Source organism: Bos indicus, chromosome 10, assembly GCF_029378745.1.
Source record: "Bos indicus isolate NIAB-ARS_2022 breed Sahiwal x Tharparkar chromosome 10, NIAB-ARS_B.indTharparkar_mat_pri_1.0, whole genome shotgun sequence".
NCBI classification, from domain to species: domain Eukaryota; kingdom Metazoa; phylum Chordata; class Mammalia; order Artiodactyla; family Bovidae; genus Bos; species Bos indicus.
This window is the reverse complement of record NC_091769.1, coordinates 81,471,078-81,498,489: the sequence shown is the minus strand read 5'-3', so window position 1 is coordinate 81,498,489 and position 27,412 is coordinate 81,471,078. Positions and strand designations below refer to the sequence as shown.

Sequence of the window (27,412 nt, the reverse complement as noted above, 5' to 3'; positions counted from 1 at the left end):
GGGCCTCACCCTGGTCTCTCTGTGACTGCAGTGTAGGATAAGCCTGCTTGCCCTACTCTGATCCTTGCAAGCCCAACTCTCCATATAGCTCTTATGAGCATGAAGCTCCCAAGGCTCAGAGTCAAGTAGGAGGGCTCAAACTCAGCTGAGATCTCCCACCTGGGTTTTACCTGAGACCCCAAAATGAGGCTTCTGGAGTGCTTGCATGGGCAATAAGATTGAAACCTGTTTTCCATGCAACCACCAACTGTCTGTGTGTATGCTGTTCTGGAGGTAAGAAGTGGCGAATCTTAGCGTCTTCCATACTAGAAAGTATGGTCAGCACATCCCGGAGGCCCATTTCTCATGTCGGTTGGTCCACTAACCAGCACTTAGATAAATGCCCTCATCAAGGCCAACTGCACAATTTGTAGGGCCCAGTGCAGAGTGAAAAAGCCTTTTCTTCAAAACACAGGAGAAAGGGTGCCATGAAAGACACTAAAGTATTAAGTCTGATCCTCTCCTCCATGGTCTCTCTCTTGATTTGTCATGGTGTTTTTCAACTCGCTATTTATCATTGTTCTAGGTAAAGAAAGGCTTCCCTAGTGGCTCAGACAGTAAAGAATCTGCCTGCAATGCAGGAGACCCAGGTTCGATCCCTGGGTTGGGAAGATCCCTTGGAGAAGGAAATGGTAACCCACTCCAGTATTCTTGCCTGGGAAATCCCATGGACAGAGGAGTCTGGCAGGCTACATTCCATGGGGTGGCAAAAATCAGACAACGACTGAGTAACAAATACTTTCTTACTTTCTAGGCAAAGAAAAATGAAAATTCTAAGCAGGTTATGGAAGACCAGTAGCCCTCATCACAAAAGCCATCTGTCAATGAAGCCACAGTGAATGCACACAGTACCCGTGTCTCTACTGCCCACATGCACGCTTAGCTGTCCCATTGCACTGCACTGACAAAACCCAAGTTCAAGGCCAACATAAGAATTTCGGGACCACAGCTGCCCAGGTCACATGCCCATGGAGCATGCTAGTCTTAGTGAAGAGACTCTGGATGTGCCAGAACAATTGTCAAGGAGACTCAAAGAGGGAAAAAAATGCTCAGATGGGTTTCCAAAATAGAAGAGTCTGGGTAGACTTGGGCATGCCCACCTTCGCTGTGCTTTTCTGTTTAACTCTGGCTACACACCGGTAGTTGATTGACTGAACTTCCCAGGAACCAAGGGTCTCAGGGTCCTCCCCTGCAGTGTGCACTGCTCATCTCGCTCAGAAATTCTGGGAGGTGATGAGCCTTACTTACCTCCAGGGCTTCTGGGAGGGAACAGAATAAGAATGCAGATTCTCTGCAGGGCACTTTTAGCTTTCACGCCAGGCTCCTTCCATCTTGTCCAAGAACGCCTGCTTGGACGGGCTTTAGAAGCAAACATTTAGATAAAGCGTGAAACTCCACTCACCTTTCCTTCCTGAGTTACCCTGGCTCGCAGGCTTATCGGTGACCGAACCTTGGGTGAGAGGGGAAACAAAAACACAGACGTTCAGAATGCATCGCGGTTGGTTTCTTTCAAAGAGTTGGTAAAGCCTGCTGTTAGGAGCATATGGTTATGTATATAGATACTGTATACACAACTAGGAACATTATATACAAAGTGAGTACATACATACATGTGAGTGGGGTTTGTTTAACATCAATGTCACTGGTATCACAGCACTGTTGAGATGAACCATGATTTCCAGGCTCCCTGGCAATAGTTTTGAGCAGATTTTTACAAAATTCCACATCCACATAACTCCTTTGTTGAACATTCCACTCACTGCCCCCTCGCCTCCACTTCCCACCAGTTCCACGTTCTGAGCCACATTCAGTCAGTAGGGCCGATGGCAAAGAAAACCCCTCTCACTGCAAATGCAGTGACTGACATCCCTTGCTGGTGAGGGCAGGAAATCGGCGATTTTCCATCTGCATTAAGTAGAAAATTGTTGGCCCAATTGTACTGAATGGGCCAAAATAGTCTGAGGCATGGAAACAATTTTCTAGACGCAGCCCGATCCTCAAGGAGGGTGGGTAGCGGGTGGGTTTGCCAAATGCGGTGCCCTGCATGTACTCGGGTGCCCTGAACCCCCATCTGACAGTCCTGAGCCTGCTGCACCTGCCTTCCCCGGGATGCCCTGCCCCACACACGCAGGGCACAGCCAGCTCAAGCATGGAAGGGCATCGGGGGAGGTCCCCACGACAAAAGAGAAGAAATCCATCCCTGTTCATATCCGATCCCTTCTCCATATACAAGCTTTGTGCGAATTCAATTATATTACCCTGCATGACTTGTTTCTAGCACATTTGTTTGCTTTAAATGAAACTTTCCAGGTCATTTGCAAGAAGGTTTCATTCCTCCCCCTCCCCACACCAACCCCAATTAAGGTTTCCAGTTTCCATGTAAACCACAAATAAAGTAAACTTTCCTTTTTGGCCTGCAAATTTTGGTTTCCTAATGTAGATACTTACTGCCCTTTCCACTCACTCTTCCCCTTATATAGCAGGGCTGGTCGAAAAAAATGAATAAATTTAGGGGAAAAAGAAAAATGTTAGGACAGGACTGCTGGAGTTTGGAATTTCCCATAGGCGTTAGAATAATGTTTTATACTTTGCTTGCACTTAAAAATTAAAAATACGTAAATACATAAAATCTCATATACACAGATTACAGAGAAATAGGAAGCAGCTGGTGGGTGGGACAGACTTTTTTTTAACATGGGCTGAGCTGCATAGTGAATTAAGGGAGTGACTTGAATTTCCTTACCATCAGAATGGAAGTGTAGGGCTTCTATAAATCCATAATACACAATCCCACAAAACTGACCTAAGAACAAAGTTTCTCTATGCCCATAGAGTTGGAAATAGAAAAGACTTGATTTTTCCTATGGACTTACTAGGAGGGTCGCTATGAAAGAGTGGTTCCCTAATTTGTCTCAGCATCAGAACCACCTGAGAAGCTTCATAAGCATGTAGACTCCCAGTCTCACTCTAGACCTACTGGATCCAAATATTGAAGGAGAAGCCTCAACATTTGGGTTCTTTTTGAATTCCCCAGGCACCGCTGATGACAGCCGGATTTCAGGGCCACTGGCACAAGTGTTTTCCATCACTGTATGTTACACCGGTGGCAAGCATATGGCAACATAGACCACCACTTCCCTCTCCTGCACCCGTGAAAGGCATCACTAATTGCTCGCCATAGCCTTTGATGCTGAACTCCCGTGCAGTCTTGAAATCCATCTCGATAAAGTGTGCCTAGGGTCTCTAGCAACCTAGAGCACCCAAGCTATAAACTTATAGACCGTGCTCTTTCGAGGTTACAGCTGATACTTGGGAAAAGAGCAATGAACCAGAAACCTAAACTCAAAATAAAGAAATACATACCCAGAGACATATACTGACCCTATCACCCAACTCCCAACAGAGCAAGCGCGTTCAGGTGAACTCCTCCCTGACCAGGAAGAGGACTCATAACCACCACCAGTCTTTCAAAGGTCCACCCACAGAAGCAGGAGACTGGCCAAGGTGTCTCTCTCCAACCCTTTTCTTTCTTCCCGCCCTTCCCTACGGTACCTGAACATACAGGAGTTTTATTCTGCACAGAAGAGCCACTGATGGGCTTCCCGTCTGGGGTGACACACCAGCAGTACCCGGTGTAAGTATGGCACTGCACCTGTTCGGGAAGCGGGAAGTAGAAAAGAACCATAAGTTTTGGGTCACAGTATCAACAGTGGCCTCCCATCCATTTCAAACCCTCCCCGGCAAGGCGGAGCGCTCCTTCCACCTCTCACTCCAGCAGCCCTCCCCCAGCGTGTCCCTTGAAGATGGGCCAGAAAACACTGTTTTCTGCGTGACTCTCAGGCGCAACCACAGCCACTTATCTTGGGCTTCGCGCTGTTTCCTTATGACATTTAACACTTAATCTCTTACACCACACTCAGAAATGTCCACTGCACGTCCCATCTCTTTGTAAGAAGTTCGGATTAGTGAACTAACTTGGCAAGTACAAGTTGGAATATCATCGCTGTAGGTTGATATAACCCTTAAGAAGCAGAGACAAGTGAAAGGCTTTTCTTCTTTTTCTAGCTTTTCCCAGCATCTGCTCCTACAGTCCGCTTGCCTACTGATCACGTGACTTTCCCGAGAGAAGGCCACACGTGATGGGGCTAAGACCACTTGGGCCTGCAGGTGCTGGTTCTAGATGCCCTACTGCACCACGGCTTGATCTTCTTCAAGCCTCCATGGTCAGGTCCACGCTGCCTGGGAACAGTACATAAAAATGAGGCTTTGGGCTTCGTTCGGGGTCACTATTCTTTCTCTTTCAATAGTTGTCACTCTGCTCACCTCCTCCACCTCACCCCACTATCCCTTTTCCACCCACTTTCTACACAAATCTGGGCATCAATCCCCTGCTTAAAATACCTCAAAGATTTGCCATCGGACTCAGGATGGAGATGATGCTGATTTGCACAAGCTTAGGGATCCCCATGATCTGGCCCCTGCTCTCCCCACATCCCCGTTTTACCCCCAGGTCTCCACATATCCTCCATTCCAGCCACAAGCAACTTGTTGAGGCTCAGAAACACACCCTAGTGTCTTATGATTCTAAGCCTCTGTTTGCTTCAACCAGTCAGTCTTTCTGGAATACCATTCCCCAACCCATCCCAGCCTACTCCCAAACCTTTGTCTTCCCACCTCATTCAGGATACACCTTCTCCTTAAAGTGGTCCCAGGCTCCCTATGTCCTCCGCCTCCTTCCTCTGACCCTCCACACAGCCTGGTTCCCCTAATGCCCCTATGACAACGAGCCTGATGATGTGTCTAGTCTATCTCCCCCATTAGACTGTGACCTCCCAAAGGCAAGAGACTGAAACTTGGCTGTTTCTCTATTCCAAGCATCTAGCACAATGCCTGAGATTTATTGTAGGCATTTGATGAGTTGAATAAATGCATGCATTATCATATTTCCTGAATTCTTGGTCTCTATCCATCCTAAAAATGTAACATCAATTTAAACAGCCCTGCCACATTAAATGTAGACCTCAATTACAAGATGTGTGCCATTAAAGTGTGGGCAAAAGGTGCCTCTTGGGATCAAGGACATATCAGAATTGAGCATACAAACTGAGAGGTGAGGGATACAGGGTACAGAAGGAAAGGACAGGTCAGACAGCCTCTGTAAAATCCGTAAGTTATCAGCAAGACAGAAAAGCTACAGAAAAGACTTCTGCTCTTGTGACGGCACCAAACACCACAGTTTCCCCCAAAACTAGTTGCTTCATTACACACTTGCACTCAGAAATTGGGATTTAAGAACAAGACGCAGGGCATCTCACTACTACCAGTATGATGACTGTATAATTAAGGCATTTACCTGAACCACGCATGCAGGGAAACTGTGTTCAATGCCTTCACCAAAGGACCACGTTTCACTCCCGCTTCATCTCGTGAAGACAAGCCCTGAATCCCAAGATCACGCTTGCTACCCCAGATGCTCACTCAAGATTAGTGTCCTCTGGCAGGTTAGTGCTACCTTCCGAGGAGGCCTAAGGGTGGAATGGAAAGCAACCCAGATACACCTGGATTTGAATCCTGGACCCAGCCAGTTATGGATTTGGCAGTTATGTTGCTTAGCTCTTTGAGCCCCATCTATAAAGCGGGGATCCTAGCACCGAACCTCGAGGGCACTGGCCAGGAAAACAGTGAGTGTGAGACAGTGCCTGGCCTGGGCCGATGGCTGGATACGGCTGGGGCAAGATTGCTCTCGGCTGTGTCAGAGAGCCTGGCCAGCCGGCCTCCAACATGGGCCCAGACACCCCCAGGAAGCCCGGGAGACTCTGGTGGGGAGTACTCCCGGAAATTTAGAGTCCACCCCTTCAGACTCAGTACGGCCTGCAGGGGACAGCTCCTCGCCAAGGGCAACATTTTAATGGGGCCTGACTGTTTGCTTCTTCCTCCGTGGGGAAGTCTGTCCCTGGGGCCAGTGGTCACGCTGACTCACCCCGGGGCCCCTTGGCTCTCACGGCCAAGGCCAGCATCTCTTTCTTGAGGATGGTACCCGCCCCCCCAAGTCCGGCTCCTAGACGACACGGATGCCCCTCCTCCTGGGCCTGCAGAGTCCCAGCTGAGGCTGCTGGGGACAGAAGCACATGCCTGAAGAAGAGACAGAGTCCAAACCTTTGTTCCAGGGGATATAATCTGACCTTGGGGCTCCGAGGGCCCCCAGGGCCACATGCTACCTGCGAGTACCCGCTGTGCTCCTTTGGACATACAGATGCTGCCTCCCAGCCCCCACGCCAGGCCCATAGGCCCAAACACAGCCCCGCTTTCTCCCCAGGGCCCTCAGCATTTTCCTCAGACCAGGCTCCAAGGAATAGACTCCAGACGACAAAGTCCACAGGCTGAAGGCTGCTTCTAAGTCCTTCAGAGTTTTACAACTGAGCTTGAATGAGGAATTGTTGCCATGTTCCTCTGAGGCTTGGAATCCACAGTTATGGGCACACCTGCCCCAGGTGTGCTGCAGAGGAAAGAACAACAGTGAACAAAAGAAGATCCAGAGGACCTAGACCGCTGCAGGAAGCACCCGGCAAGGTCACTTTCCTTTGCTAAAGGATCTCCAAGTGAATGGACCCACAGTTCTCCACCTACAGGCTGTCTGCAAATTGTCTTGGGAAGTTTCCAAGATGTCTTCTTGAAGAAAAAGAAGTCATATGAAGACAGAAAGCAGTGGTCACAGAGTCAGACTGTAGCCTGCCTGCCTTAACTAACCAGCTCCACCACTTCCAGTTAACCACTGAACTTTCCAACCCTCTGCAGTCTTGAAAAGGCCTGTAGTCAAACCAAGCCTCAGACTGTCCATGACCATTTAGAAAGAGGGAGATAATAATACCTACCTCACTCAGTTGCTGGGCGGATTACACTAGATAATGTAAATAAAGCACTTAGCTCACATGGTAAGTGCCCAGTTAAACTTAGCTATTTATTTTTATTATCATGGTGTTATTTTATTAGCCAACTATCTGCACTCAAAGCACAGCCAGATTCTCCAATGGAAACTAGAGAACATTCTATTCCAACCAGCCCCAAGGGAAGGGGCGATTTGAAATCAGCAAAAAGTGTGAAAAAGTTTGAGTAAAAGAAGGGGAAGTTTATTTTCATATAGAAATAGTTTCATTACTCTCAGAAGAGAGAAGTAACGTTTCTTGTAGAAAAGCAATCAGGATGTAAATTATAATGGTTTATATATACATGACCAAATGTTAAATCCTACCTAGTTTCCCTTCTTCCCTTGCAAACTTTATTGTTTTAAATTAATAAGCAATCCTCCTTGTTTAGATGGTGACTGCAACATGAAATTAAAAGATGCTTGCTTCTTGGTAGAAAAGCTATGGCACACATAGACAGTGTATTAAAAAGCAGAGACATCACTTTGCTGACAAAGGTCTATATAGTCAAAGCTATCATTTTTCCAGTAGTCATGTACAGATGTGGAGTTGGGCCATAAAGAAGGCTGAGCATCGAAGAATTGATACTTTTGAACTGTGATGTTGGAGAAGACTCTTGAGAGTCCCTTGGACTGCAAGGAGATCAAACAAGTCGATCCTAAAAGAAATCAGTCCTGAATATTCATTGGAAGGACTGATGCTGAAGCTGAAGCTGCAATACTTTGGCCACCTGATTTGAAGAGCAGACTCATTGGAAAAGACCCTGATGCTGGGAAAGATTGAGGGCAAGAGGAGAAGGGGATGACAGAGGATGAGATGCTTGGATGGCATCACCAACTCAATAGACATGAGTTTGAGCAAACTCCAGGATATAGTAAAGGACAAGAAAGCCTGGCGTGCTGCAGTCCATGAGGTCACAAAGAGTCAGACACAACTGAGCAACTGAACAACAACACCTTTGTTCTATCTCCCCCTGCTCAAAACACCAGCCCCCAATTCATGAACTTTCAGACTTACTCTATGTGAAGAGCATGGACGAAGAGGAACTGACAAGGTAACTGGCCATTTCTAGGGTTTGGCATCTAGTGCAGTTTTCAGATCTCAGGGTTGTTCTAACCACAAAGGTATAGATACAAACCATGGCATTTCTTCCTACCCCACTCTGGAACAACCTTGAGAAGGTTAAAATGTCAACTGATGGGTCTTCCTTAAAAGACAAAAAGTGTTTTTACATCAATCTAAGTGAGGTTACTCTCTGCTTAGACTGCAGTGTGTTCTTAGGTAGGAAATTTCATCTCTGACTCATATACTTAAATATTTTTGGCAAGAAGCCCTTTGCAAAAACAGCCCAGTGGTTTACTTCGGGTCAACCTCTCTGTCCAAATGAAGACAAATCTGAAATTATTTTAAGCTTGTTAGTCTTCAACATTAGCCCAACTTGTGGACACCTGGGAAAATGTGGGAGGCCAGCACTGCCAGTGAGTGCAGTTGAGTAACTGATGAGCAGAGAACAGAGCAAACACCAGCTAACAGAGCAAAACAAACCAACGGGGGCATCAAAAGGGAGGAAACCATGAGAAAAGCAAAGCAGATGATGGGCCATATGTAGAGCCAAGGAGCACTCACATGTCACAGCCCAAATGGAAAGCACCACTTTCTGTCTTTACAATGATTTTCCAAACACCGCCATGACTGAGGCAGTATCTCATTTGGGCCTCAAGGTCACCCAGTGTGCAAATCCTTCATAGGAGAGGTGCATGGAGCAGAGGTTATTTGTTCAAATATCACAGCTAGTTCATAACAGCACAGGAATTCAGATCCCAAACTCCAAGCTCTCACAAAATTTCAGAATTGACAGAGCTGGAGAAAAATCTAAAGAGATCACTAGTCTCACCCAAACGCTTTACAAATGGGGAAACCAAGACCCAGAGACAAGAGAGAGAGCATGATGGCCAGTACCTAGTCCTGGCGGACGGGAGTCCCCCAGACCTGGAAGCGAGACCAAGAAAGGCCTGGGTCCCAGGACTGGTATAGAAGGGAACTGCCCAGGTATCTTTATTCTTTGTAATTCTCTGGAAAATGGAACTCTTTTGAGGGAGAAGGGGAGGAAGTGGGATAAATATTCAAATCAAGAGCCTTTTGCTCCAGTTTGAGTGGAAGGCCATTTCTGGAGTAGTTCGGATGACAACACGGGGGCCTCTGCTGTGCCCCCTGGCCAGCCTGCTTTCCTCTAGCTGATCTTGGGGGGCTCCTTGGACAGGGTCGCACCTCACATCTCAAAGTAGCTTATTTGTTGTTGGACTTTTGCTGTTTTTCCTACCAGCTTCCCTAGGAGAACAGTCTCCCCAAGTGTGGCTTCTGTCTTCCCTTCTCCTGGAATGTGAAGCTGCTGCTCCTCCATCTTTCTATCTGTCACTTTGCTATAGCGATGGATACAGTTGATGCCCTTTGGAGTGTGACCAGGAATTATTGGGGATGAAGGGGTTCTCTAGCCAAATAACTTTGGATATATTGAGCCAAATAAAATAAAAAGATTTGTTGATGGCAGGACTTCTCAGAACCTTAAATCAGTTCACAATTCAGCTCTAAGAGGAAGATACCATTTGCAGCAATTCCTAAACTTCTTTAACAGTTGGAACTTCCCTTAACTGTGAGTGAGTGAACCCAAATCCCCCTAAAACTGAGTTCCCCTGCTGAGTTCATGATTAATCTCTCTATCCAAAACTTTATCCCCTTTCTGGTCCTGCTTGTATTCCCCTCAGAGGGTAGAGGAATATCAAAGAAAAGGTGGAGTTGAAACTGAACAAGACCCTGTGTGGCCCTCTCAGGTATCAAAGCCCATTCCTTGTTTGTAGAAAAAGGCTTTAGTCTCCTAGGCCTTCCCTGAGTTCCAAAGAGCAGACTCAAGCAGTTACTAACTAGGGAAGTGAGAGAATGCAGAAACAAAGGAAGAACAGTCAAGCAAGAAAAGTAATGATAGCTTAAACAATAGGTCTTCAATAAAACAGAGCCCCAGCTCCAGCTCAGTAAGAACCTAGAGAGGTGAGATGGGGGGAGAGGTGGGAGTGATGTCCAAGTGTGAGACGACATAGGTAAACCTGTGGCTGATTCATGTCGATGTTTCGTAGAAACCAACACAATACTATAAAGCAACTATTCTTCAATTAAAAATAAATAAATTTTAAAAAACAGCCCCAGTTCCTCCTCAAGGAATCTACATAATAATCTGATGCATATCTTTGGGTTGTTTTGCAGAAACTATGACCTCCCACACAGATAGATGGATGATGATGACTACATGCTGACCACAGCATATAGACCCTAGACTGGATGGAACCAGACATTGATGATTAAGATCCCAGAAACATCACCCTATTACCTCACCACCAACCAATCAAAAGAAAGTCCACAAGCTGCAACCTTCTTTCCAAATGTTGCTTTTAAAAAGGCTGCCCTGAAAGTCATGAGGGAATTCAGGTCTTTAGAGAATAAGCTGCCTGTTCTCTTTGCTTGGTGCCCTGTGATAAATGCTATACATCCCTTCACCTGTACTTGGTGTCAGTTAATTGGCCTTGCTGTGCATAGGTGAGGGAGCGTGAACCCAAGTTCAGTTCAGGAGCATTCTACGGTAGTATTAGCATTCTATGAAACATGCTTTTTAAAAAAAAAAAAAAAAAGGGCAGTATAATGATGTGCAGGGCCTTGCCATATTTCTCTTTTTCCCAGTCATACTTTCTTACTATCCAGGTATCAGGCTTTCATTTAGTTCACTCTTCTTGAAACAATTTCCCTCTGGCAAATCCCCACCTCCTTCTCTGTAATGCTCTCTCGTGTTCTATTTATTAAGAAATCCATCTTGAATTGCCTCAGACCTTCACTGACAACTGGGGTCCCCTCCAAGGCACCTTCAACCCAGTGGCTACATCCCTCCCACATCCCTCTTCTTTGTGCTTCTTTTGTAAAACAGAAAAATGTGAACCATATGCAAAAAGACAGGCTTGATTCAGCATTCTTAGTAGCAACTACCAAACTTGTAATGAAATGACTACTATCATGTACAGGAACATTTCCCAGCGGGAAAAAGTTAAACTAAAAGCAGAAGGCATGTGGATATTTCTCTAACTCTCCTTGGCAGTGGGATTATGAAACATATTTTTTTCTTTAATCGGCCAGTTGTTCCAAAGCAGTTAGTAGGTTTTTTGGATTAAACGAATGCACAAAGTTAAACATCTTGCTGTAGATCTACCCAACAACTTAGTTTCAGTGCAGTATTTTCAGCAGGCATATTTTCCTTTCTTCTGCATTCCCTATAGGACCCCTTGTAGAAAATTATGTTTTTCCATTGGTGCCACGCACCCTAGCTGAATGACTTAGAGTCTCCAGGCCATCTGAGGTTGCCACTTATCGCCCTAGAATCTCTCTCCATCAGGAGCTGCAAGAGAACATTGCTTATTGCACAGTAAGATCCATGGGGAGGGCTTATGAAAACAAATTGCTAGGCCCTGCTCACAGAGGTTCTGGATTCATTAGGGATGGGGTTAGCTGGAGAATATGCATTTCTAACAAGTCCTCAGGTGATGCTGCTGCTGCTGGTCCAGGGCCACACTCCAAGCACCACTGTTTTAAGAGACACTTCATCACGCCATCCTTTCCAGCATTTATCATGAAATACTCAAGAAACAAGCACTTTTCTAGGTGGGAATTTGGGAGCAAGGGGCCATGGGACAACACTTCTTTCCAAAGTTTTTCTGTTCCAGTTGTTTTGATGATACGTGGTCTTTTAATTCAGGCATCTAGCGATTGTGGCCTTAAAGCTTCTGGGTGATTTCACACATGGAATAATGTTTGACTGCAGTGAGAAAAGCGAGGGTAGGCAGGAGAGATGGTGTAATCCTTTTGGTCTGGCTAGCTTGAGCTGTTTTTCCCTCAGTTTGGAAGAGGTTATCCCACAAATGTCCCCCTCATCTTTAGTCAGGTTTGGATGAGAAGCAACAGGATGCAGAAGGAAAAACATGGCTTTGGAGTCAAAATGACCTGGGTTTAAACACCATCTCTGTGTGACTTTCACAAAGTCACTTAACCTCTCCAAGCCTATTTATGAAACAAGACTAACGGTGCATACCTTGAAGGTTATTAAGAAGACAAAATGAGACGAGATACATAAAGCATCTAAAATAGTGTTGGATGTAGAGAATGCACTCAGCACAAGCAGATTTTGTCCTTTTCCCCTTCCCGTTTGCAGAAAGGATGTCCTTTGTAGCTTCAAAGCACTGCTATTCTTGCTGGCTGTAGACACTGTCTCCTGCTCAATGCCAAGTCTAGGGAGGACTGTCTGCTGGGGAATGAGGGATTTTCTTTTTAGAGTATTTACCTGGTCTTCCAGAATTTAATGGAGGAGAGGCAAGGAGGGAAGGTAACCCCTCAATTTCAAATTCTGTGGAAGTCCTTGTTGACTATGTTTTTTATGACTTGATGGTGTAACATTGCTGTCAATGTGATATTAGTCAAGCAGTAGAGAGTTAAGAATAAGAGATAATACTATTCTTTCCTAAGCTCTTTCTGACCATACCTGAAATACTGTATCCAGTTTGGGGAAGGATATTCTATAAGGGCAGGGCTGGTGGGGTTGTGGCGGTGTGGGGCAGGGTCCGGGGAGGGGGAGGCGGTGGGGTGGGGTTGACTCAGCAAACTGAAATCAGAGGAAAGAAGCCAAGAGGAAAGAGAGACATAAGTCTCTATGATATGGGAATGAGTGCTAGAACTAAATATCTTTGCCAGGGAGAAAAGAAATATTTCTTGGCTGTAAGAGAGGACTTTACAAGGACATAATGGTGTTTGTCTTCAGATTTTTTGTGGAAAATGAGATTTCTGTGGATTCTGTAAGTCCCTTAGATAGAAAGGGGGTCATCTATTGGAAATCACAACTCTCATGTCAACACAGAGAAGGACTTTCCAACTAAACTTGCCCAAAATGCATTATGTTGCCATTGGTAGTAATACGTTTCCCGTCTTTGGTGGCAATCAAGCAGAAGATAGATGATGGCTTGGTGAGAGATTATAAGTAGAATCTGAACCCTGGATGTGGTGAGACAAGGAGAGGAAGGAAAATATGAACCAGATTATCTCTAAGGTCCCTTTTGATCCAAAACTTCTGTGATTCTACAACTGTACCCCAAGTTGAACTTCTGCTACTTAAGAGTAAGGTCAAAATTTACAAATTGGCACCTACTTGCCAGGGTTAGGACCACTTTTCCAAATACATGATGAAGAACATTTTTTTTTTTAGTTTCCAAAAAGTGTAAAGAGCGTCCCCCTAACACACACATAAAGATATTTTTAAAATCTTAGTGTCAGGGTTCCAGAAAAACTTTATTTTCTTGACTTCTTCCCCCTTGTTTGGTGCCTAGAATGACCCAGGTTTTGTAAACAGCAAACACGGCACCTCTCATTTGTTCACTTCTACTTCCACTTCGGGGGGGAAAGTATCAAATACTTTTTATGTTTTCAAAATATCCAATGAAAAATAAGTCCCTTTGTGTAGGAGCTTTGTTCAGAGCAGAGCTGTGGTGATCCGGCCAGTGGTGGGACAAGGGTGGCCTGCAGGAGTGGGGGCTCTTTCTTGCTTGCTGTATCTGTGCGTGCGTGCGTGCTAAGTCACTTAGCCGTGTCCGACTCTTTGCAAAGAGCCCACCAGGCTTCTTTGTCCATGGGATTCTCAAGGCAAGAATACTAGAGTGGGTTGCCATGACCGCCTCCAGGCGATCTTTGCAACCCAGGGATCAAACTTGCCTCTTCTGTCTCCTGCATTGGCAGGCGGGTTCTTTACCACTAGTGCCACCTGGGAAGCCCTCCTATATCTGATTTCACTTTAATTAAACTTTTCTGCCTTCATATCTCCCTCCCATGTTCCTTTTACTTTTCCAGACTTTGACTGGCCGAAAAAAAAAAATCTGATCCTGTCCATTTTGCAGAAGAGTTTAGTGAAAGTGAAGTCGCTCAGTCGTGTCCGACTCTTTGTAACCCCATAGACTGTAGCCTACCAGGCTCCTCTGTCCATGGGATTTTTCCAGGCAATAGTACTGGAATGGATTGCCATTTCCTTCTCCAGGGGATCTTCCCAACCCAGGGCTCAAACCTGGGTCTCCCGCATTGTAGACAGACGCTTTACCGTCTGAGCCACCAAGAGTTTAGTTGACTTTAAAAGTTGACTCGACCTCCCCCCCACTTCAGAGGCAGCATTATACTATGACACAGTGTCACGTGTCACGACCTGCGCCTGCAGGGTCACCACCTGGCATGTCATATGTACCCACAGCAGAGTGGCAATAGCCTTGACTGTGTGTGTGTTAATGGGTCTGCCTGGAAGGTTCCTGAAGAAGGGTTTGCTGTGGGTCAACTGTGTGCCTACCCACCAGACTGAATATTATACTCATAAAATCATAGTAGGTATGAAGGAGACTCCAAGAGGTCATCAGTTTAATTCCCTTCCCAGTGCAGGAGCACCCTCCTTCCCCACAGCACCCCACCTGAATGCCCCTTGAGTCCTGTCTGTCCTCTTCCTGGGATGGGAAGTCCTCTTTGAGTAAAATATTCCATCTGTGGATTGCTCCTCTTGTAAAAAGTTCTTCCTGGGTTTGAGTCAGAATCTGAGTCATTAAATATTTCACTCAGTGATCCTGGGTCAGCTCTGTGGGACTACTCAAGAAAAAGCAATTGGCATCCACAGACCAAGGTGAAGATGGCCCTCATGCATCCCTTTGGTTGTCTCTTTCTCATCCACCCATTGGTTCTTCTCATCTTCAAACCAACCTCTGGCTCCTTTGACTATTCCTCATGTGACATGATTTCCCCAACCTGCTCACCTGAGTTATCCTCCTGGATAAGCTCCAGTTTGGCAATACCACTATAAAAGAAGGCCATGCCCTTTAAGAGGCAGTATGGTATAATGGTTAGGACCAAGAATCCTGGCACCAGGCTGCTTGGGTTTGAATCCTGACTGTCACTTGCAAGCTATGTGACTCCAAGAAAGTTATTCAGCTTCTCTATGGCTCAGTTTTCTTATCTATTAATTAAGAATACAATAGTACCTACTCATAGGTCATAGTGAGGGCTGAATAAGTTAATGGGTGTCAGGTACTTAGAAAACACCTTGGCACAAAGTAAGTGCTATACAGGTGTTACTGCTATCATCTGAAAAAGAAAAGAACAGCAGAGAGAGTGATGGAAGCCTCCATCACTGAGCCTCCCTGTTACCATGAGCAGCAGGAAGACCAGAGAAGCAGGCCTCATCCATCCCTTCCTCCCAAGTACACCCCCTTGCAGAAGAGCAGCTGTGGGTACTGCCCAGGGCTTGCTCCTTTTATTTCCAAGATAGACTTAGGGGAAGATTCACCAGAGACTGCAGGGAGGTCAGATACCCAGTTGGGAGCACCCAGAGCCTACAACTTGCTCCAAAGCAAATGATGCCAGCCAATCTGGGAGAGGAGGCTCAGGGGCCATGCAGCCATTGGAGAGGAGGACAGAGCAGTGGTTGGAGTAGGCAGGTCACCACCGAATACAACGGATACAGCATTGGAGCTCCACCCACCCTCATCTTGCCCTCCTCTGTACTTGTGGGTGCCCACAGGGTTCTTTCATTGAAAAGATGGCAGTGGTGGCTCCCACTATTTGTGAGAGATGAGACGAGTAACTTACTAGGCAAGTCCTTCCTGCATGTGGAGGCATCAGGCCCTGTCCCTGCCATGATTTAAAGAATTAAACATTTACTTTCATATGACCTCCAGTGGGTACATGGATGTGTTCTTGGGTGATGAAAATATTCTGGCATTAGATAGTGGTAATGGTTGCACAACTCTGTAAACATACTAAAAACCACTGAATCATACACTTAAAAGGATACATTTTATGGCATGTGAATTCTACCTTAATAGAGCTGCTATTTTAAATAATAAAACCATGTGGCTGGCCCACAGGATGACCTCTGGAGGAGCTCAGCTAGCTCCCCCATTATACAGTTGAGCAAACCAAGCCCAAAGAGGAAGAAAACTAACATTTGCTGAACAGCAGTTATGTGCTATGTTGTGAGCATTTTTGTATAAATTACCATATGCAGCATCTGGCTGTTTGGAACAAAAGCAATTCAAAGAAAAACACATGTAGAACAACTAGTAAGATGCTCTGGGCACAGTAGATGCTCAAACTGTAACAATAATAATATGTTTATTGAACACAACAGAAAAGGACAAAGAAGAGTGACAAGTGACGCAACGGTGGGTCTCTTGACCACTGTGCCATCTGTACATAGAGGATGGACTTAAATATTTAACAGTGTGACTGCTTTAAAAAAGTTAGCACCATCCATAAAACACACAGAACTGGCTGTGCTTGGGGCATCCAAAGGAACTTGATATGGCCAGAGAAGCTCAGAAGAGTCCAGCTATGGATGCAGCCAGGCTCTTAGTACTTTACCTACAGAACCCTCTGCACTGAGGAGACGCCCACACTATTGCTTCAGGTAAGATAGTCCCACATTAACACAAAACGATGCAGCCCTTGGACTCATCAAGGACAGGACAAATCCTTCCCCCCCATGATGATACTCAGTGCTCCAGCCTGCCAGTGTTTTATCAGAGGTTCAACAGTTGGTCCACAAAGGCTCACAAGTGATGCAAAGCATCCATACCTTTAGCATAAAGCATACCTTTAGCACTTCCTGAGAATCTGGAAGACGGAGGCCAAGATGGCAAACACAGGTGTTTCCAAGACAAGCTAGTCATACCACTCAGCCGGGGTGGGGGTGGGGTTTTGGTTGCAGACATGCGGTTTTGTACTGTGGGGGTGGGAGAGGAGTCACTGCAAAGGAGCCTCAAGGCCGGCTTCGGCTTCACAGCTCAAGCCCAAGCACTTAGGAGACAAGCTGCAGTCCCCAGGTTTGAGAAAACTGTAGGAGCTACAGAAATGCTGACAAGGGGAGCCCACCATCTATGCCAAAAGCCACAGAACTTTCTTTGCACTTCCAGCTTCTAAACAAAGCATTATCAAGAAGAAATTACAGCTCCCCAAACCCATACGACAAAAAAAAAAAAAAACTAACCTTGGGAAATAAAAAAACATATATGTGTGTGCTGGTGTGGGGAGCAGAGATTGGAATGAAGAGAAATGGGGACAGTGTGGGTGCCAGACAGAGCTATATCAAGAAAGACTGTTCCTGGAACATGGGGCTTAAAGTGGGACACACAATACATTTTTTTCATGTAGCAGTAATGTTACAAGTGGTGTTTTATACTCTACAGTATTATTAGAACTACAATCTATCTACATAAAATAAATTAAATGGCTTGGGGATGTATCTGGTAGCAACCACTAAATCAACTACATCGTTGCTCAACAGAAGGCAGTTTGGGAGTATGCATCAAATGTCTTTGAAAGGGCATGTCCTTTTGACCCAATATTCAACTTTCTGAAATTTAATCCCCAAATTTCCAGAATTCATGGTACCTTCATACAATGGGACATACGGTGATTTTTTAAATGACATAGGGTAATATGCAATACACCTGGAAATAAGTAAATCACAGTATAATTAATATAGGAAAGCATTAGAGGGCTTCCCTGGTGGCTCAGTGGTAAAGAATCTGCCTGCCAATGCAAGAGACACAGGTTCAATCCCACAGATTTTCTTATGGCAAGAAAATCTCATATGCCACAGAGCAACTAAGCCCGAGTGCCGCAACTACTGAGCCAGAGTTCCAGAGCCCAGGAACCACAAATACTGAGCCCACGTGCGGCAGCTACTGAAGTCCACATGCCGTAGAGCCCCTGCTCGACGACAAGAAAAGCCACCGCACTGAGAAGCCTGCACACTGCAACTAGAGAGTAGCCCCTGCTTGCCACGACTAGAGAAAGGCCTGTGCGGCAACAAAGCCCTAGCACAGTCCAAGATAAATAAATAAGCAATTTTTTTTTAATAATAAGAAAGAATTAGAAAGTGATATATGACATTTTATTATTTTTACCCTCAAAAATGATAAGTACACAAAGGAAGAAAAACCAGTGGGCTGTAGACTTAACAGCTGCTACTTCAAAGAGATGAACTCACTGCCTTTACCTTTATTCCTATGTACTTCTGCACTCTCAGAATTTTTTTTTTACAAAGTGTGTGCAGCTTTTCGATTTAGAAGAAAATGAAAATATTTTTTCTTTTGAATATTTGAATGTCTCATATATATATGTTAGTCTCATATATATGTGTGTATATATACATAACACATACACACACATATTGTGTGAAATGAGCGTCTATAACATATCATTCTACTAGCTGCCCAGTATGGCGATGTCATAATTTGTTTAAGCACTTCTCTATTTTGGATATTTAGATTAGATTGTTTCCTAATTTTTGCAACTATAAGGAGAACTTAGATGGAAATCCTTGTGGCTAAATATTTGCATATATTTTAAATTATTTCTTTAGAATAAATTCCTAGAAGTGAAACGTCAAGCTCAAGATTTGGACACAGTTAAGGACTTTTGACCTATATTGCAAAATTCTCTCATAAAATGTCAGTGCCGATTTACTTTTTCAAGTATGATGTGGGGCGTAATCCTTTCCCTTCACCCAGGCCTGAATATTACTCTTTTCCAAGTTTTAACAATTTGGTAAGCAAAATGCCACATCATTAGTATTTATATTTCTTTAATTACTAAGGAAAATATCATTCATAGTCATTTATTGGCTATTTGTTATTATTGTATAATCTGCTTATTGATATCTCTTGTCCACTTTTCTACTAAGATCTTTTTCTTCCTGGTTTTTAAGAGTTTTTTAAATCTAATATTAGCCTTTTTCATTAAGGCTAATATACATCATTTGCCTTTTGCTTTGTTTAAGGCACTTTTACGTTCAGAAATCTTCAATTTTGATGTTCAGAAGTGTTTAATTTTTATGTTCATAAATTTTTAATTTTGCATATTTTCTCAATAATAAAATCACTCAGAATTCCAAATTACTGACTTATAACTGGGCATTTGAAATACACCCAATTGTACATGTAGGGTCTTATATACTAGCTACTTCATGGTATGTTTTCATATCTTTTCTGCATGTAAGCTCCTTGAAAGCACAGGCCATGGCATTTCTTGAATGCCCCAGAGCAACCAGCTCATAACCCAGAACAGAGCAGAGCTCCAAATGTCTGAGATGAAAAAATATTGTGTCTGGGATCTGCTTTGAAGCAATCCAGTTTGGCGTAGGAGATGAAAATAGGATAAAGATGAAACAGAATCAGCCAGGTGTTAATCATTGTTGAAGCTGGGTGATGGGTACATGGGGTTCATTATGCTATTATTTCTACTTCTGTGTGTATATATACACACACATACGTATTTTTACAGAGGCAGGTGGGAGGCACGTGTCCTGTAGGTTGCAGAATCTTAGTCCCCTGATGAGGAATCAAACCCATGCGCCCTGCAGTGGAAGTCTGGAGTCTTAACCACTAGACCACCAGAGAACTCTGGCAACTTTTCTGTATATTTAAAAATTTCCATAAGCAAAGGGACTTTTTTATGTCTACTTGATTGATTGGCCAACAGCATCAGAGAGGGGACTTCTGGAATAACAATGGCAATGCAAATTAAGTACATATACATCAAGGACACTTTGGTAGCATAAAAAAGTTAAGAGCATAGGCCTTGAAATTAGGTAGACCTGGGTACAAATCCTTAGTGACCTTGAACTTGTTATTTAACCCCACTGAAACTCAGTTTTCTGGTATAAATAAGGGTATTAATAACCACCTCAAAAGGTTCTAGTAAAGATTAATGAGTGTAAAAATCAATGCCTGGCAGCAAACAGCACTCAATAAAGAATTGCCATTACAATTATTCAGTGATGCACAAGCTTGACAAGCCAACATCCTAGTGGTGGTGATCCAATACCATTCCTCTATGGCTGTGATTTCAGTTCATCATATTGGGCAGCAGACAACAGCTTGGCAAAGGACTCGGAGAACAGATGTCAGGAGTTAATATTCCTGATACCCAGAAGAGAAAGCAGACAGGACCACAGCAAAGGACAAAATCAGTAGCTCCCATCCTCACACAGCAGGTCATCAAAAAGCCTTAACTCTGTATTCCAGTGATGCAACCAAGAACAAGAGTGATGAAGCCCTTATAACAGCAGGTCATTCACAACCTGGACCAAACACTGGTATCATCTGGAGAGCTTGAAATAATCATAATGTCTGGGTCCCTCATTATGATTTAATGACCTGAGATGTGGTCTAGATATCACGGTTTTTAAACACCTGATGTTCTAGTGTTTACCACTCTGCTGTTTGAGTTGGGGTGCAGGGTAGCAAGAGAAGAGGTCAAGGGAAAGCAAATTAGAGAACAGAGACCACCGCATCCCATACGAACCCCATTAAAGCCAACCTAGTCATGTAGTCCCAAGGTGTATCCCATGCCAGACAAGCCCAGTCCCGTGAGGGTCCCCTCCATAAACTTCAAGAGCACATTACTGTATAATAATTCACAGGACAACACCAGGATGCATGCATGTCAATAGTCTAAGCAATGTTGAAATAATGGACCTGGTCTCTGGTTTTGGTCTTAAAGAAAACAAAACCAAAATAAGTCCAGGTCAGTGATAGTGGAGGTTGGGGGAGGCAGAAAAGCATTTTTTTTTCTCATAGCCTTTTGGCAGCCTGTCAATGCAATTGAAGCACACTCAAAGAGACAGCCTCATTTTGTGAAGTTATTGCAGCGTCTTTGATCAAGGGAAAGAGCACATCCATTTCAATCACTGTGATGGGGTCGGACCGGCTGTCTGGCTGCCTGGCTGCCCACCGGGGTGAGCCAGCCTCCAGCCTGCAGACACATGGCAGCGCTTAGCGTGTCAAACAAATGAGGGGCTCTTGACTGTCTATCCAACCTCTGCTGAACTTCAGGGGCCCCCTCACTTAGCAATTCTGCCCAGACTAATCTGGAAGTTCCCCTCCCCGGCAAACACCACCTGGTCCAGCCTGGCCTCCCTCAAACAAAAGCTGGCCAGCGGCTGTCTGTCACGAGGCAGCAAATACTTCAGAACCAGGAGGGCAGGGGTCAACCGTTCTCGTAAGCAACACACTCTGGATTACAGAAGCCTACAAAGGGGGGAAAAGGATTCTGCCTCCTCCCTATTACCTTGACCCCTGTCTCAGCCCCAAATGCAGCTGCAAGAGGTTTGATATTCTCCCGCATACGTGAATTTTCAGTACAAAGATCACCTGGGTTCTTTTCACTAGAAAAAATGATAAATAAAGAACCCATGGAGGAAAGGTGCAACAGAAGATTTTCTTTTTCTTGGATGACATCGTCTGTAACATCTTGAGAAGATCTGAGTGACAGAACCAGAGTAGAGATGGGGCTAATGTTGATAATGGCAGATATTTATACAGTATTTCTGTGTTCCAAGCATTTCACATGTGTTGACTTATTTAATCCTTATCACTACCTCATGAGGTAAGCTACAGTAATAATAGTAATAATAATAGTAACATATAAAATGTATAATATAATAATTTGTCGTTGTTTAGTTGCTAAACCATGTCTGACCTTTTGTGACCCCATGGACTGTAGCCCCCCAGGCTCCTTTGTTCATGGGACTTGCCAGGCAAGAATACTGGAGTGGGTTGCCATTTCCTTCTCCAAGGGATCTTCCTGACCCGGGGATCAAACCCACGTCTCCTACATTGCAAACGGATTCCTACCACTGAGCCACCAGGGAAACCCATGATAATGATAATTACTATATAAAATAATAATAGAGATAATAATCTCTATTCGACACTTAAGGAAATTATGACCTAGAGAAATTAAATGATGTGCCTGAGGGGTGGGTGGACTCACGCCCAGGCGGTCTGGCTCTAGGAATGGTGCACTAGCCACAGCAGTAGACTGCCTTTCTCTAGTCCACACCTCAGAGCCTCCTTCACTTTTTCTTCAATAGGCATTTTTGTTTCTATCAAAAAGAAACCAACCAGTGTAATATTCAAATTAAAGGAGAGAACTTGACTAAACTCTAAAAATGGAATTTTACTATGCATTTGTTTTATGTTGCTGCTGCTGCTGCTAAGTCACTTCAGTCGTGTCCGACTCTGTGCAACCCCCAAGGACTGCAGCCCATCAGGCTCCCCCGTCCCTGGGATTCTCCAGGCAAGAACATGGAGTGGGTTGCCATTTCCTTCTCCAATGCATGAAAGTGAAGAGTGAAAGTGAAGTCGCTCAGTCGTGTCCGACTCTTAGCGACCCCATGGACTGCAACCCACCAGGTTCCTCCGTCCATGGGATTTTCCAGGCAAGAGGACTGAAGTGGGGTGCCATTGCTTTATGGAGATATGAGTTTAAATATTTTTATAAATTCATCTAAATTTTGCACCATGTGTTTATTTATTATGATAGCTACACAGTAAAGAGCTACATTTCTGGGAGAATTTTGAGAGGGGGTAAAATCAAGATAAAACAGGGAATGCTTTGCACGCAGGGGCCGTGCTAATCTTCTCTGTATTGTTCTGATTTTAGTACGTGTCCCCAAAGCGAGTGCAGAGAGCATCCTTTTAAGCTGCCAGCTCGGAGAACAGCAGTGTGGAGGGCTCCGAGGGAGCCTGGGTGCTAGAGACATCTGAGCGTGGCTCCCAGTTCCTGGACCACTCTGCCTCCCGCTGTGGTTGCATCTTCTGTAAATGAGGATAGCAACGCCTACCTGGCAGGCTCGTGGTGAGACTTAAGTGAGAAGATGAATAAAAGCACCTCTCACAGGGCGGGCAGCCAAGGTCAGTTTAACTCCGTGGCTATCAATCTTGGCTGAACACTGGAAACTTTAAAAATTACAAGGCCCCGTCCCTACCCCACCACCTCCACCAGCACTCGGCCTGAAATCAGCAGTCCCCTGGGCCCAGCCCCCAATGAAACCTGAAACCCAGCAGACCAAAGGCCAGACCCATCCTTTCCCTCCTCCCCAACCCCCTTGAAAATTCTGGGACGATTACAGGGAAACTTTGAAACTCCCAAGGCGCCCGCCTCCAGCCCTCTTGTGGCAGAGGTCCCCAAACGACACTACATTCCAGTGGGAGTCACCCTGTCCCAATCCAGTGGCTGACCCACCCTGTCCAGTGACCCTCCCCACTCTCACCCAGCTGTCTCAGCCCCACTAGACTGTCCCCAGCTCCAGCCTGAAAGCTCTACCACCCCTTTGTCCCACGCTGCCTGCGTTCCAATCTGTGCCAACTTCAACATAGCCAGCATTACTTTTACCCAGCCTCCAGCCAGAAGATCACACTGGATCAGAGGGAAAACTGTCTGAAAGGAGATTTTAGAATCTGAGTGCACGCATACATGAGTGCACACGCATGCTAGCACAGACACCACACACACACATGTGCACGTAGATACCATATACCACACAGCACACACGTATACCACACACACACACACACACACAGACAGCCTCCACACACACAGAAACCACACAATACATGCACAGACACACATGCAGATACCACACACCTCACATCACACACATACACCACCACACCCAGGCATACACACATGCAGGCAGAAACCACACCACACAAACACAAACACACATGCACACAGATATAATACATCACGCACATATACCACGCACCTAACCAGAAACCACACAACACCCAGAGAGACACACACATACACAAGAAGCACACAACACACACAAACACCCACCCACAGGCACACATACACCATGCAACACTCATACATCACACACACATACACGCACTCCACAAACCACAGACACTTTACATTCAAAAGGAACATGGCTTCAGTTGAAGCTTGGGACAGGCTGAGAGGTGTGCAGAAGGGGTAGCAATGAACAGTGAAGGGAATACAGAGGCTGCCCATGGAAACCCACGAGGATAAGAAAAAATAACCAGCCTACATTTGACAGAAGAGAACAATGAAGACGGGCAGCAGGAGGACGGGGACAAAGCAGTGCCAGTTTCCTGGCTCGAACTCGCACAAGCCTTTCAGGACCCACTGCCAGCGCTGGCACCGAGTGGCGGGGGGCCCGGGAGGGGACACAGGCACAGGGGTGTCACAGAGCCCTCGTCTGTTTCCAGGAAGCAAGGCTCTCGGGGCCCTCCTGCTCCCAGGCCCCCAGGACCCGGGGCCTGGGAGAGTAGCCAAGGCCTACCTGGGTAAAGGAGCCATCCTCGGTGCACTCCGGGACAAACACCGCCTCCTGGGGCTTCTTGGCTTGCTCCAGGGCCTGAGCCCGCTCCAGGCGACACTTGCTCTGGCCAGCGTCTAAAGAGGGAGGTATGCACATCAGAGTCACTTGGACCCCACACAGGAGCCACAGACTCCAGCTGTAGAAACGCTGAGAGAAAAGCACTGTGTTGTGGGGGCCCACACACCGCCACACATCACACACACACACCACACACATCCAGACACACACACACGCAGGCAGAAACCACACCACACAAACACAGACACACAGGCACACAGACATATCAAAGTGGCTGTTCCAGGAACACGAATGCCCCACAGCCTCACCTGCCTCTTAAAGGTATTCTTAGAAAAAGTCAGGGGGGTCATATTTATGCCCAGTTCTGTTTATTTCTTTTCTCCCAAACATCCCTAATCCCTCCTAGGGGAAAAAAAGTTCTACTATTTTTCACTGACTTTAAAAGCATGCAAGCCCAAGGAGTCTCAAAGATGTCTTGCAATTCAAAACCTGCAAGCTCTTTTCTTTTTTTTTTCTGGCACCACCATGGATTTTTTTTTTTCACTATTTATTTATTTATTTATGTGACTATGCCAGGTCTTAGCTGTGGCATGTGGGATCTAGTTCCCTGACCAGGGATTGAACCCAGGCCCACTGTACTGGAACACAGAGTCTTAGCCACTGAACCATCAGAGAAGTCCCCAGCAAGCACTTTCTTTGGGAAATCAGAGGCCCTAGGGCAGCCGGCTTGCTGCTGCTACTGCTAAGTCGCTTCAGTAGTGTCCAACTCTGTGCGACCCCATAGACGGCAGCCCACCAGGCTCCCCTGTCCCTGGGATTCTCCAGGCAAGAACACTGGAGTGGGCTGCCATTTCCTTCTCCAATGCATGAAAGTGAAAAGTGAAAGTGAAGTCGCTCAGTCGTGTCCGACCCTTAGCGATACCATGGACTGCAGCCCACCAAGCTCCTCTATCCAAGGGATTTTCCAGGCAACAGTACTGGAGTGGGGTGCCACTTAGCCTCCCACAATTTCTGTAATAGCTCTGATCAGTCCACGGGTCACAAACTCAAATACCAACAGGGCGTAGGAAAGCGATACAAATTAGAGAAGGGGCTGGGTGTATTAAGCGTGGCGCTCAGCGTGGTGGCACCACAGGGAATGCTGTGGACTGTGGCGAGCTGGAGAACAGGCTCCCTTTTAAAGGAGGTAGCCACTCCTCAGCAGCAGCCACACATTTGCCTTGAGGGAGGGAACACAGACCTCATATCACCACACTTTCCAATTTTTTATGGGAAATACAAACATCCAGATTTTTAGGTTGAATTTCCCAATTTTTAAATGTTGTCTCAAACGTTTTTAATATGTTTAAATGTGTGAGCAGACCAAACAAAACACATCTGTTGGCTGTCAATGTGGAATCCCTAGTCAAGAGCCAGCCATCATGTTTTGCCATTTTAAGCCTCTCTACAAAAAAAAAAAAAAAAAGATTTCTAAAAATTAAAAGCAATAGCCAAATAGCAGCATCTCTCTAAGCTCTGGTGGCAGTGTTTGAAAGCCAGAAAAGTACTTATCTTTCAGTGGGCCAGTCCTCCTTTCCATATTCCCTGGTGGAAAGGGTAGGGGAGAGGCTGCCAAATGAACAGACTCATTCTGAGCTCCCTCCTCGGGAGTGCCCCACGCAAGGAGTGTGGTGCGCAGGCCTGTCTCTCCTCCATGGGGCGCGTGCACACTCACCTTTGCATCTGCCTCGATGCGCCACAGCCAGGGTTGGGTCTCGGCACTTGGCTCGCTGGTACTCACACATGGACTCATAGGACCTGCCGTCGGAGGCGCAGACAGGTTTGGGTTGAGTCCTGGAGCAGTGGAGGTTGCACTGAGGGTCACGGTCACTTATGAGAAACTGGGTTGGAAAAAAAAAAAGGTGAAATGGTACAGGGCTGACTTTTGCAAGAACAGGAAAGATGAGTTCACAATTTACAATACTAATTTGCCTTTGGGAAGCAAGTCCAGAATAATTCCAAAGTTATTAAACCCTACAAGTGGTAGGAAACCAAGCGACCACAAACTCTAACAAAGGACGGCATCCTGGACTCAGTAACTCACATGCAGGACCTCATTAACCCTATGAAATAGGAACTACCTATTTTTTAGATAAGGAAACTGAAGCCCTAGAGAGAGGTAACTTGCCCAGTTTCACACAGTTCTAAGTGGCGAGTCTGAACCTAGACTGGTCAGAGGTCAAGTCCAAGCTTTCACCACCGGGAACTTCAGCCTCTGGTCCACACTGATGGTCTCTGCACTTGGCCCTACTTGGGTACCTCCCCAAACCAGGAATGCACCAGGAATCTCTACTCTCTATCTTTGGAAAGTTTTATTGTCTAGAAAGTATTACTGAGCCCCCAAATCTATCACCCTTCCATTTCTGCCTACTGCTCTCTGCCAGAATACAGGTTAAGTAATTTTCTATGAGAAGGGAATTTCCTAATTTAACATGAACGTCATCATCAGATTGTGAAATGCTGAGTTAAAGTTTTCTTTACGGCAGGACTTCCCAGACACCTTTGGTACATTCTTATGCATTATTAATCTCCCAGAGGTACAGTAAATTAGATAGCTGTAAAGTATTTGCTACTCTTCCCATTGAGTGTGGAGTCTTCCCTTGAACCTGGACTGGCCTCAATAACTTGCTTAACCAATAACATGCTGTGGCAGTGATGTTGTGCGACTTCTGGGCAAAGTCACGTGACGCTTTGCAGCCTCCTCCCAGGTCTCTTGCAACACTCAGCCTGGGGGAAATCAGCCACCACGTAAGAAGCCCAACACTGAGACCACCATGCTAGGAGGAAGCCCAAGCTAGCACGGGGCAAAACCGAGTGGAGAGAGAAATGCCCAACAAACACAGGCACAGAGACATGTGAGTGAAGAAGCCTTCAAATGAGTCTAACTTCAGTAGTCACTTCATTGTAACTAACAGAGATGAAAAGGAGCAACTGCTTGAGAGAGCCCTGCTCAAGCAAGACCCGCCCAGCTGAGCCCAGTCGCCCCACCAGAACTGTGAGAGATAATGATAAGTTATGTCATTAAGTTAAAATTCTTTTTATTGAAGTACAGTTGATATATAATGTTTCAGGTATGCGGCAAGCCATTAAGGTTTGAGTAGTCTGAAACAGAGCAATAGCTAACCAGATCAAGAGCATATATGATGCT

At 45.5% G+C, this 27,412-nt stretch overlaps 1 protein-coding gene across 7 annotated transcripts in view; it reads right to left on the bottom strand.

Annotated features, from left to right (window-relative positions):
• Positions 1-27,412, bottom strand: part of SMOC1 (SPARC related modular calcium binding 1) — a 152,741-nt gene that overhangs the window by 52,194 nt on the left and 73,135 nt on the right. For all 7 annotated transcript variants that reach the window (XM_070797775.1, XM_070797776.1, XM_070797777.1 and 4 more), the window contains exons 2-5: positions 25,940-26,105; positions 24,169-24,281; positions 3,592-3,691; positions 1,442-1,489 (exon numbers count right to left, since the gene is read on the bottom strand). In XM_070797775.1, the coding sequence (XP_070653876.1) occupies positions 1,442-1,489; positions 3,592-3,691; positions 24,169-24,281; positions 25,940-26,105 (427 nt within the window). The remainder of the gene's footprint in view (positions 1-1,441; positions 1,490-3,591; positions 3,692-24,168; positions 24,282-25,939; positions 26,106-27,412) is intronic.